At 45.3% G+C, this 10,919-nt stretch overlaps 1 protein-coding gene and 2 non-coding genes across 3 annotated transcripts; 1 reads left to right on the plus strand and 2 right to left on the minus strand.

Annotated features, from left to right (window-relative positions):
- Window positions 1-148: 148 nt before the first annotated feature.
- On the minus strand, window positions 149-220 carry TRNAE-UUC (transfer RNA glutamic acid (anticodon UUC)). The gene has a single exon. It is a non-coding gene; the product is annotated as a tRNA-Glu (tRNA).
- A 3,182-nt stretch (window positions 221-3,402) lies between these two features.
- Window positions 3,403-3,912, plus strand: LOC129012659 (FAM231A/C-like protein). The gene has a single exon (XM_054448581.2). The coding sequence runs from the start codon at window positions 3,403-3,405 to the stop codon at window positions 3,910-3,912; it is 510 nt and encodes a 169-aa protein (XP_054304556.2).
- A 6,281-nt stretch (window positions 3,913-10,193) lies between these two features.
- TRNAG-CCC (transfer RNA glycine (anticodon CCC)) lies at window positions 10,194-10,264 on the minus strand. The gene has a single exon. It is a non-coding gene; the product is annotated as a tRNA-Gly (tRNA).
- Window positions 10,265-10,919: the final 655 nt, after the last annotated feature.

A 10,919-nucleotide genomic window follows, 5' to 3' on the forward strand; every position in this document is an offset into this window, starting at 1 on the left:
TCGTGAGAGATGGTCCACCAGGACTTGCCCTCCTTCGCCCGGCTTTGCCCCTCGCTGCGGAGACTGTTCTGCCTCTGGCCCTTGCAGCAGGCCGGCTGACAGCCATAGTGAAGGAAGATTCCTGCGGGAGGGCGGCAGTGCAAAACAACTCCCTGACCGGGAATCGAACCCGGGCCGCGGCGGTGAAAGCGCCGAATCCTAGCCACTAGACCACCAGGGAGGATGTCTTCTCTCTCTTCTTCCGTCAGAAGCGACAGTTTCCCTGAGCTCTGGGAGGACTTGGGCCTTGTGAGGGTCGCTCTTTGCTCCTGGAGTCTCTCACAAGGCCATTCCCTCCCTGCTTTCTTCAAAAAAAGAGCCTGCAAGCGACACACCGAGGGCTCCGCGAGGGACACCGAGGCCTCGAGTCCCGAGTCCTGGAGCGAGTTGCAGCGACCCGGCCGCAGCTCACCACTGAACTAGAGATGCGCCTTTGCGAGGCGGCAGCAAGTGACCAGCAGGTCGTGGGTCGCCAGGTCCGGAGCCGCGCACCAGGTTGCCAGGAGGAGGCGGGAGCGGGGTAAGACAGGGGCATCCTCTGCATCCTAAAGGACCCAGACGCCAGCACCCTCAACATCATAAGGATTCAGACGGATGCGGAAACCGAGACCAGCTGGATGGGAAACTCTTTCCTGGAAGGCTCCGGGACCCTCAACTGGTCTCCGACCTTCCCCTGCAGCCGTGACACCTGCCATTTTCCCATCTTAGGCGACGGCAACGCCACCCTTCCGTTTGCTCCGGGCAAAACTTCCAGAGTTTCCTCTGACGCTGGACTTTTTTCCTCAGATCCAAGATCCAACTGGTCATCAATTCATGATTTCCCATCGGCTAAGTGCGTGAGCATTGATTTACACGCGAGTCTCTCCACCTCTGCGGAATGGCTACTTTGGGGTAGGGGAGGGCCGGTGGATTGCAAGGTGTTTAGCAGCATCCGTCGCCTCCGCTGACTAGATAGATGCCAAGGGGTTAACATTCTCCCTCCCTGCTTCCCCTAGTCGTGACCTAGTGTCCCAGCGGGGATGGGAGAGGCGTGTAAGGGCGAAGTTGCCCCCTCTTGAGAACGACTGATGCGCGTTGTCCTGCTCTGAGCTTGTGCAGAGGACTCTCCAGATGAAGGCTCGCGGGTCGATCCAGCTTGAGACCCCTCGGTCTCCCACACAGTCGGACCTTGGGATTGGAGGCTTTTAACATCTCCACATCATGAGATTCGAAACCTTTAGGTCTTTTCTTCCATTCTGTCCTCCAAATCGGACTCTTCCGAGCCTGTCGACCAGGGCCATCCAAGCAGAGGGCTGGGTTCGCTCAACGAGGCTCCTCTCGGCCCTCCTGGAGCTTCAGGCCTCTTTTGGTTGCAGAGAAGCTTTATGGGCCACTTCCTTCGGCATCCCCGGGGGCAGGTGCGCAGTGCCCCGGGAAGAAGAGTTTGACTGTGGTTCTCGACCCCCGGCGCCCAAACTCCATCACTGTGCGCGCGCTCTTCCAGGCTCCTGCTGGTCCCACTCGCCGGGAGTTAGGTCTCGGGTCAGCCTGAGCTCCCGAGACACCCAGTCCCGGAAGGACACGTAGGGGAAACCAGCTGCTCACTTTGGTCCTGTCCACAAGGGACCTCTTTCTGCCGGGAAAGAAAGGCGGTGAGTCCTGTCCTGTTGGGTAGGCAGAAGAGAGAGGTCCCTTTTATAAGGGCATTAGTCCCATTCAGACTAATGGGGCTAAATCCAGAGACTGTGCTGAGTGTTGTGGATTTTTTGCATGTTCATCCTCTCCGCAGACAACTGGAGATGTATTGTCTCCAGAGGGTGCAATAGAGAATCTTCCGTCACAAGTCAGCAACCAGCATATGTGAGTGAGAGCATGTGTCCCACTCAGAAATGAGAGTGTATTAGTCCGTTTTCACGCTGCTGAGAAATACATAACAGAGGCCGGGATGAAAAAGAGATTTAATTGGACTTACATTTCCATATGACTGGGGAGGCCTCAGAATCATGGCAGGAGGCAAAAGGCACTTCTTACATGGCGGCAGCAAGAGAAAATGAGGAAGAAGCAAAAGCAGAAACCCCTGATAAACCCGTCAGATAGTGAGACCTATTCACTCTCAGGAAAATAGCACAAGAAAGACCCACCCCTATGATTCAATTACCTCCTCCTAGGTCCCTCCCACAACACATGGGAATTCTGGGAGATACAATTCAAATTGAGATTTGGGTGAGGGCACGGCCAAACCATATCAGAAACGGATGAAGTGACAGCATATCCTGATGTGTGTGATGGTTTTATGAGTTATTACCTATTTCAAAATTTATTGCAATGTATATAAAAGAACAAGGACTTGTTCTATCTGACTTTAAGGCTTACTACAAGCTATTATAGACAAGGCATCAGGAGTGACAAATAAACAGACTGAGTTAAGAGACTTGAAACTGATCCACAGCTATACAGTCAATAAATGGGTTTTCAATAAAAGCAGTTCAATAAAAGAAAATAAATCATTTCAATTAATGGACTTTTATATGGAAGTGGGGAGACCAACAATGTTATTCTCCCTCACACTACACACAAAAGTAATTTCAGGTGCATTATACACCAAAACTTAAAAGGCAAAGATATAAAGCATTTCAAGAATACTTTGTGACTTGTTGGTAGGCAAAGATTAGCCTACCAACAAGCAGGACACAGAAAAAATATATATATAAGAAAGACATGATAAATGAGACTTCATCAACATTAGCCACACCTTCTCATCAAAAGATACCACTAAGAAAGTGAAAAGACAAGCAAGCCACAGACAGAGAGAAAATAGCCACAAAACGTATCTGACCTCCACACCCTGCAATTATAATTATAGTGGTCTGGTACACTGCACCTAGTTTCTACTGGAGTATTTTCTGGGTGTCTCTAATGAGTAAGAGAGGGCCCCACGGGATACTCCTTCAGTTCCCAGATGAACAGTAGGAAAGACTCCACGTTGACCAACCCCAGGGGCCTGAAAACCCAGGTCCTCAAGGAGGATAGAGGATACCTGGACCTCGACCCAGACCACTGGATGGGCTGTACCAAGAGACCCAGTAAGAGAAGGGATTTCCTCCTGCCTCAGGTTCTCTGTTCTTCTGTGGTTAGACCACCTGAACGCAGCTCCCTCCCCAAGCACTGGAGATGGGCTTTTCCAAGGGCTGGGGATCTTGCTGTCCTGAGAACAGCTGAGCAAGGGGGTCGAGGAGGAGCTTGGGTGGTGGAGGAGAGGAAACCAGCTAAGATGCAGGAAGCAGTTGGCTATACCAGGCACAGAGAGGACCTGCTGGGACCCAAGAGCCTGCATATGAAGCCAGGCCTTGGGCCACCTTGTTCTTCAAAGGGGTGCCTACTTCCATGGGGTCTTCAAAGGGACTGTGGAAAGAGAGGCCTTCAGATCACACCTCTGAATGCTTTTCCACCACAGCATGCCCTGTGGCCTTTATCCTGCTGGTGTGGAACAGTCAGACCCCTGCAGGGCTGCAGAGCCTCTATACTGGGCAGCATCCCAGCCTGAGTGTCAGAGCTCAGAGGGCAGGCCCCCAAGCAAGCAGAGAGGAGGGCACCTTTTGGACAGAACGTGTGGGACAAGAGCGATGGCTCATCCGTTCAGGTTCCTCACAAAATGAGAGTCAGGAAGATCAGGGCGCAGACCTGATTTCCCACCCAGGGCTGAAAGCAGACAACCAGAGGGAGAGCAGCACCTGGGCCAATGAGGTAGAAGGCAGAAGACCTCAGTGTACTCCTGCCCTCAACCTCACCCCCTCCCACCCACATCCTCCATGCCCCCTGACCACCTTCCTCAGAAGTGTAATAGGAATCCAGATTCCCCCCGGCCTGGTTGCTGTGGGAGGCACAGTGGCCTGATGGAGCCTGAGGCAAGTGTGGGAAGATGTGGATTGTCTAACTGGAGGTTGGGAGTTCAGGGTGCAGAAGGAGAAGCTTGGAGTGCACGGTTTGGTGGTATGTGTGTGGCAGTAGGCAATAGAAAGAGACAACTAGGTCACTTGAAATACCATGAGAATTCAAATGTAGAAAATTCCCGGGGAAGTATGCGTGCAGGCATTCACGAGATCCAAAAAACAGCTGCTGCATAACTGCATGTTGCAAGCAAGCCCTAAATTGCTGATTTTGAAACAGCCTGATGGGTTCACAAAGACAATTTCTGAACAGTCTTAAGAGCAGAGGTGCACCAAAGCCACTGTGCCCTGCAGCGCAGGATCCCAGAAAGTTCTTTAAGGACAATTTATGGAAGATTTTTGGAGTTGTCCTTGGTAACCCCCAAGAATGTTTTGGTTAGTAGAATTTTAGATGTCATCAATTTAAAAATTAAAACTAAAACTCTGGAACTCATAGAGAGATAAAATTAAGAGAATACATTCACTATCCTGAGTAGAAAGATTTCTTATAGAACATAACAGGCTTTAAAAATAAAGAAAAAATATGGCAAAATTTCATCAAATTAAATGCTTTCAGAACTAAAGTTAGAATCTGAAGCCACCCAACCAACTGGACAAACTGCTTCTTGGCCAAGGAGACCCCAGAGAAGTCTTAAATACTGAGTTCCTGCCCAGTATTTGGAAGCTCAGACACCTCTCCTTATACTCTCTCCCTCTTGTGGTTTAGACACAACTGACCAGCATTATTGTTAAAATAGAGACCACAAGAATGACAGAACAGACTCCTTATAGTAGTAAGATGCCATATTATAAACAAGACCTAAGGCCACGCCAGGCAAGGTTAAGTCATGCACCCCTCAACTTAAAGAATAAACTATGTTCTAATTGCCACAGGTTTTTTTCTTCTTCCTTTTTTTCTCTAGCTAAACAAGCACTGGCCTTGAGATAAGCAATGCTGAAGCACTTGCAGCTCACCCATTGCCATAAACTGACTGAGCCCTCCCTACACAAGCCATAACTACAGCTTTGATTGGACAAGAGACTGATTTCAGTAACTTTCTCTTAATAAGAGACCACTGGCTGTGGACTGGTTCTGGACAGTTTACAGAGGCTGTGCGCTTGATTGCCTTTGTGTCCCTGCTTCACCTTTTGAAGCATAGGGCCTAATTATAATGTATTTAAATGTTGTCTCCACCCCAAAGTGAACATGGGTACCATGTAACAGGCATGTTTACTCAGCATGCATGCAGCAGGATTCCTTCATGAATATTCAGAGCTCCTCCTATTCCCTGTTGAATACGCATATGTGGCCCACCAGATCAACATAAATCCCTGTTCCCCCCTTCCCTTCCTGAAAACCTACTTTTCGGGTTTCAGCAGGAGGGTATGCCTTCCAGTCCGTGGGAATGGCCACCTTGCAGGCTATAACCCTTTATAAAAAATAAAATTTCCCTTCTAAATTTATAAATTGTGTGATTTTTCAGTTGACAGCTTTCAGTCAGACTTTTCACTGACTGGGAAAAGTCATTTGCAATATATTTATTTTAAAAATGACTCCTCAGGATACAAAATCAATGTGCAAAAATCACAAGCATTCTTATACACCAATAACAGACAAACAGAGAGCCAAATCATGAGTGAACTGCCATTCACAATTGCTTCAAAGAGAACAAATTACCTAGGAATTCAACTTACAATGGATGTGAAGGACCTCTTCAAGGAGAACAACAAACCACTGCTCAACAAAATAAAAGAGGATACAAATAAATGGAAGAAACATTCCACGCTCATGGGTAGGAAGAATCAATATCATGAAAATGGCCATACTGCCCAAGGTAATTTATAGATTCAATGCCATCCCCATCAAGATACCAATGACTTTCTTCACAGAATTGGAAAAAACTACTTTAAAGTTCATATGGAACCAAAAAAGAGTCTGCATTGCCAAGTCAATCCTAACCCAAAAGAACAAAGCTGGAGACATCACGTTACCTGACTTCAAACTATACTACAAGGCTACAGTAACCAAAAGAGCACGGTACTGGTACCAAAACAGAGATATAGACAAATGGAGTAGAACAGAGCCTTCAGAAATAATGCCACACATCTACAACTATCTGATCTTTGACAAACCTGAGAAAAACAAGAAACGGGGAAAGGATTCCCTATTTAATAAATGGTGCTGGGAAAACTGGCTAGCCATATGGAGAAAGCTGAAAATGGATCACTTCCTTACACCTTATACAAAAACTAATTCAAGATGGATTAAAGACTTAAATGTGAGACCTAAAACCATAAAAACCCTAGAAGAAAACCTAGGCAATACCGTTCAGGACACAGGCATGGGCAAGGACTTCATGTCTAAAACACCAAAAGCAATGGCAACAAAAGCCAAAATTGACAAATGGGATCTAATTAAACTAAAGAGCTTCTGCACAGGAAAAGAAACTACCATCAGAGTGAACAGGCAACCTACAGAATGGGAGAAAATTTTTGCAATCTACTCATCTGACAAAGGGCTAATATCCAGAATCTATGAAGAACTCAAACAAATTTACAAGAAAAAAACAAACAACCCCATCAACAAGTGGGTGAAGGATATGAACAGACACTTCTCAAAAGAAGACATTTATGCAGCCAAAAGACACATGAAAAAATGCTCATCATCAGTGGCCATCAGAGAAATGCAAATCAAAACCACAATGAGAAAACATCTCACACCAGTTAGAATAATGATCATTAAAAAGTCAGGAAACAACAGGTGCTGGAGAGGATGTGGAAAAATAGGAACACTTTTACACTGTTGGTGGGACTGTAAACTAGTTCAACCATTGTGGAAGTCAGTGTGGTGATTTCTCAGGGATCTAGAACTACAAATACAATTTGACCCAGGAATCCCATTACTGGGTATATACCCAAAGGATTATAAATCATGCTGCTATAAAGACACATGCACACGTATGTTTATTGCGGCACTATTCACAATAGCAAAGACTTAGAACTTATCCAAATGTCCAACAATGATAGACTAGATTAAGAAAATATGGCACATATACACCATGGAATACTATGCAGCCATAAAAAATGATGAGCTCCTGTCCTTTCTAGGGACATGGATGAAGCTGGAAACCATCATTCTCAGCAAACTATCGCAAGGACAAAAAACCAAACACCGCACGTTCTCACTCATAGATGGGAATTGAACAATGAGAACACTTGGACATAGGAAGAGGAACATCACACACCGGGGCCTGTTGTGGGGTGGGGGGAGGGGGGAGGGATAGCATTAGGAGATATATCTAATGTAAATGACGAGTTAATGGGTGCAGCACACAAACATTGCACATGTATACATATGTAACAAACCTGCACATTGTGCACATGTACCCTAAAACTTAAAGTATAATAAAAAAAGTCAAAAAAAGACTCAATTCCTGAATATATAAGAGAACTTTTGTAAATCAGTAATATAGGGCTAAGCCAAATAAAATAGGGCAAAATATTTGAATAGGCTTTTGCAAAGAAGAATTTCTTATATGCTGGAAGACATAAGAAAATATGCTTCACAGTATTGCTCATTAGGCAAGTACAAATTAATTCCACACTGAGATATCACTAACCACTCACCAGTGTATGGCTACTTTTTTTTTTTTTTTTTTTTTTTTTTTCCCTGAGACAGGGTCTCATTCTGTCACCCAAGCTGGAGTGCAATGGTGCGATCTTGACTCACTGCAACCTCCCACTCCTGAGTAGCTGGGACTACAGGTGCCTGCCACCATGCCCAGCTAATTTTTGTATTTTGAGTACAGACAGGGTTTTGCCATGTTGGCCAGACTGGTCTGAGAGCATAGCTACATTTAACAAAGTTAGTACACCAAATGCTGACAAGAATTTGGTGCCACTTCAACTGTCATCACTGGTGAAAAAAGCATTCTAGAAGACTGGCAATTTATACTAAGGTTAAACTTATACTCAGGTCATGACCCAGCAATTGAAGGACTTCCATGAATCTCAAGTGCACACAAAGACTGTTATAAGAATATTCATCACAAGAATTCAATAACCCCAAAATTGAGAAGTGATCTATGAAACTACGTGGATATATCTCATGGGTATAATGAACGTAACTGCAGAAAAAAGGCCAGATATATTCACTTGTGTGAACTTTAAGAACACGCAATTGTAACCTATGGGAATAGACATCAGAATAGTGATTAACTAAGAGGACACAGGGTGGGAATCCCCTGGACAGGGCCTCTAACAGGCCTTTTTCAGATCATGGCAATTTTCTATAACTTGAGCTAGGTGGTGATAACATTGATCAAAACTAAAGAAATTGCACTAAAGATCTGGGCACTTTATGTGAACTGTAGTTTATTTACTGTTCTCATTGCTTGAACCTGGGAGACACAGGTTGCAGTGAGCCGAGATTGAGCCATGGCACTCCAGCCTGGGTGACAGAACAAGACTACATCTCAAAAATAGTAATAATAGTAATAATTTACTGTTCTCCTAAAAATTAGTGGATGGGGAATGGAGGCAAGCCAGTGCAGACCATGACAACTAGTTTAGATTTCATTGTAAACTCATTAAAAACTCGTTCTCGTTTTGTGTTCTTAAAAAATCCCACTGATACAGCCGTTTTCTCTACCAGAAAACTATAACCTCATTATTTCATCAGTAGAAGCTACAGACAAAGGACCCTTGAGAGGCGGCATCTTCACCTATGGGAATTTTTTCTGCTCAATTGTGAGACAAAGAGCATGTCCAGGTTTTCCTTTTGGCCAGGCCGCCCCATAGTTTCTGCACTGTGGGCTAAACTCCAGAAGCTGGTGCCCTTCCGGGCCAGAAGTTTACTCTGCTCTCTGGAGGCTGCTGGGATTAAAGGCAAAGCAAACGACGGGTCTATTAGCCACAATTGCAGGATAGAAAACACTGCTGTGACTCACATTAGAACCCAGGTTGCGGCAAGCACAGCTACAAGTATTAACCACTACACGACCACAAAGCCTGCTGACAACCATTGCACTTCTTATATTTTTTTAATGTAAAAACACTCACACTTTTTTATCTGCTTTATTCTTGGACCTCCGCAGATTTTCGTGCTTTTCTCTCTTTCATGCGCTTCTCCGTTTCTCTCCCCATTCTGCTGCATAATTTAAAAAAAAAAAAAAAAAATCTCATCTCTCAGGATCCGGCCACTGCCTCTACAACAAGCCTCCTGGGAGGTCTCTTTGTCCCATTGACATCTCTGCCTTCTTTCGCTGCTTTTTTTCTTTTTTCTTTTTTTTTTTTTTTAACGGAGTCTCGCTCTGTCGTCCAGGTGGAGTGCGGTGGTGCAATCTCGGATCACTGCAACCTCTGCCTCCTGGGTTCAAGAGATTCTCCTGTCTCAGCCTCCCAAGTAGCTGGAATAGCAGGTGCATGCCACCACATTCGGCTAATTTTTGTGTTTTTAGTAGAGACGGGATTTTTCCATGTCAGACAGGCTGGTCTTGAACTCTTGACCTCAAGCGATCCATCCGCCTCGGCCTCACAAAGTGCTGGGATTACAGGCGTGAGCCAACGTGCCCGGCCAAATTTCAGGCCAACACCTGTCGACACACATTGCCAGACACACGGAATCCCTCGCAGAACACCGATGGGCCCACAAAACACGCGGAGGCTGCCCTGGCTGACGACGTTAGCAAATTCGCTTCACGGTGTCTGGGGTACAGCCCTGAGGGTCCACTGGCCACCTCTGCGCAAGGACCAGTCTCCGCCGCTCCCCTCATCTCCACGCAGATTCTTCCCCACACACCTTCCGTTTCTTTGGGCCGCTGAAGCCTCTTGGACCTCTGAGGTGACTGTCCTGCCCTCAGCTTCTCTCCTTCCAAGAGCGTCCTTTCTTGATCCTCTCCACAGTGGCTCAGCGGTAAGCCTAAGGTCCAGCACGCGAATCAGGAACCTGATGATTCTTCGGGTTTGCAGGGATCCGCCCCGTGAATAGATGAAAGTAACAGGTACCAATATCAAAACTGCAGTGACTCACCGGAAACACTTCACGCTTCCCACTTTGCTAAGCTGTTGCAGTCCAACAATTGCATGGGTCCTGGGTTAGTGTCCTGAATGTCTCTTGCCACTACTCTGGTAACTGTTGTCACTTTACCTTGTGGTGGCCAAGCCCCTAAATGCACTATTAGGTTATGCAGTATAATTTTGCAGCGTAAAAGACGGTAAAGAGCCATAATGAAGTGAAAAAGACCCTCTTGCATTGGCCGGGAATTGAACCCGGGTCTCCCGCGTGGGAGGCGAGAATTCTACCACTGAACCACCAATCTCTCCTTAGCAACCCTCTGGAGGATAATAGAAAAGAGTATCCAGAAAGACTTACAAACTTCCAAGTGCCTTTTTCAAGTGTCGACTAAAAGCTAACAAAGACATCTGAACCAAATGTTTTTATAGGAAACTTTTACTAGACAAAGTTATAAATATCAAAATAGCTCATTTGGCGGATCAAACTCCTAACTCTGAAAAAGGTCTTTCTACCTGCATTATAAACCCCTATAATAAAACATCAGAAATTCATTCATGTTTCTTTTTTCTAATCCTAAATCTTCCATTGTCAATCTCAAACTGCTGCCTTAGAGGTTCTGAGAAGGTAACCTAACTGGTGGTTTAGGTAAGTAAAGTTCAAATCCAGGGAATAAATAAGAAGCAGAAGCAGAATTAGAAGAAAGAGGAAATAAAAGGACAGAATCAATGTACAGATAATGAAGAAACAAAGGTTGGTCCACTAAGTTAGTCTTTTGTCACTGGTTTTTTTGGCAAAACAGTAATGATCAGTCTCGTAATCATTATAATACTATTATTTGTCTGCTGGAAGATGTATAAAGCATTTGAAGGAAATGTGATATGAAAAGATGAAGAACCCTTGCTGTCAATGTTTCATTGTTTGGGAGAATCCTAAACATATGCTTTGATGTATTAGCTATG

This window comes from Pongo pygmaeus, chromosome 15, assembly GCF_028885625.2.
Source record: "Pongo pygmaeus isolate AG05252 chromosome 15, NHGRI_mPonPyg2-v2.0_pri, whole genome shotgun sequence".
NCBI classification, from domain to species: Eukaryota; Metazoa; Chordata; class Mammalia; order Primates; family Hominidae; genus Pongo; species Pongo pygmaeus.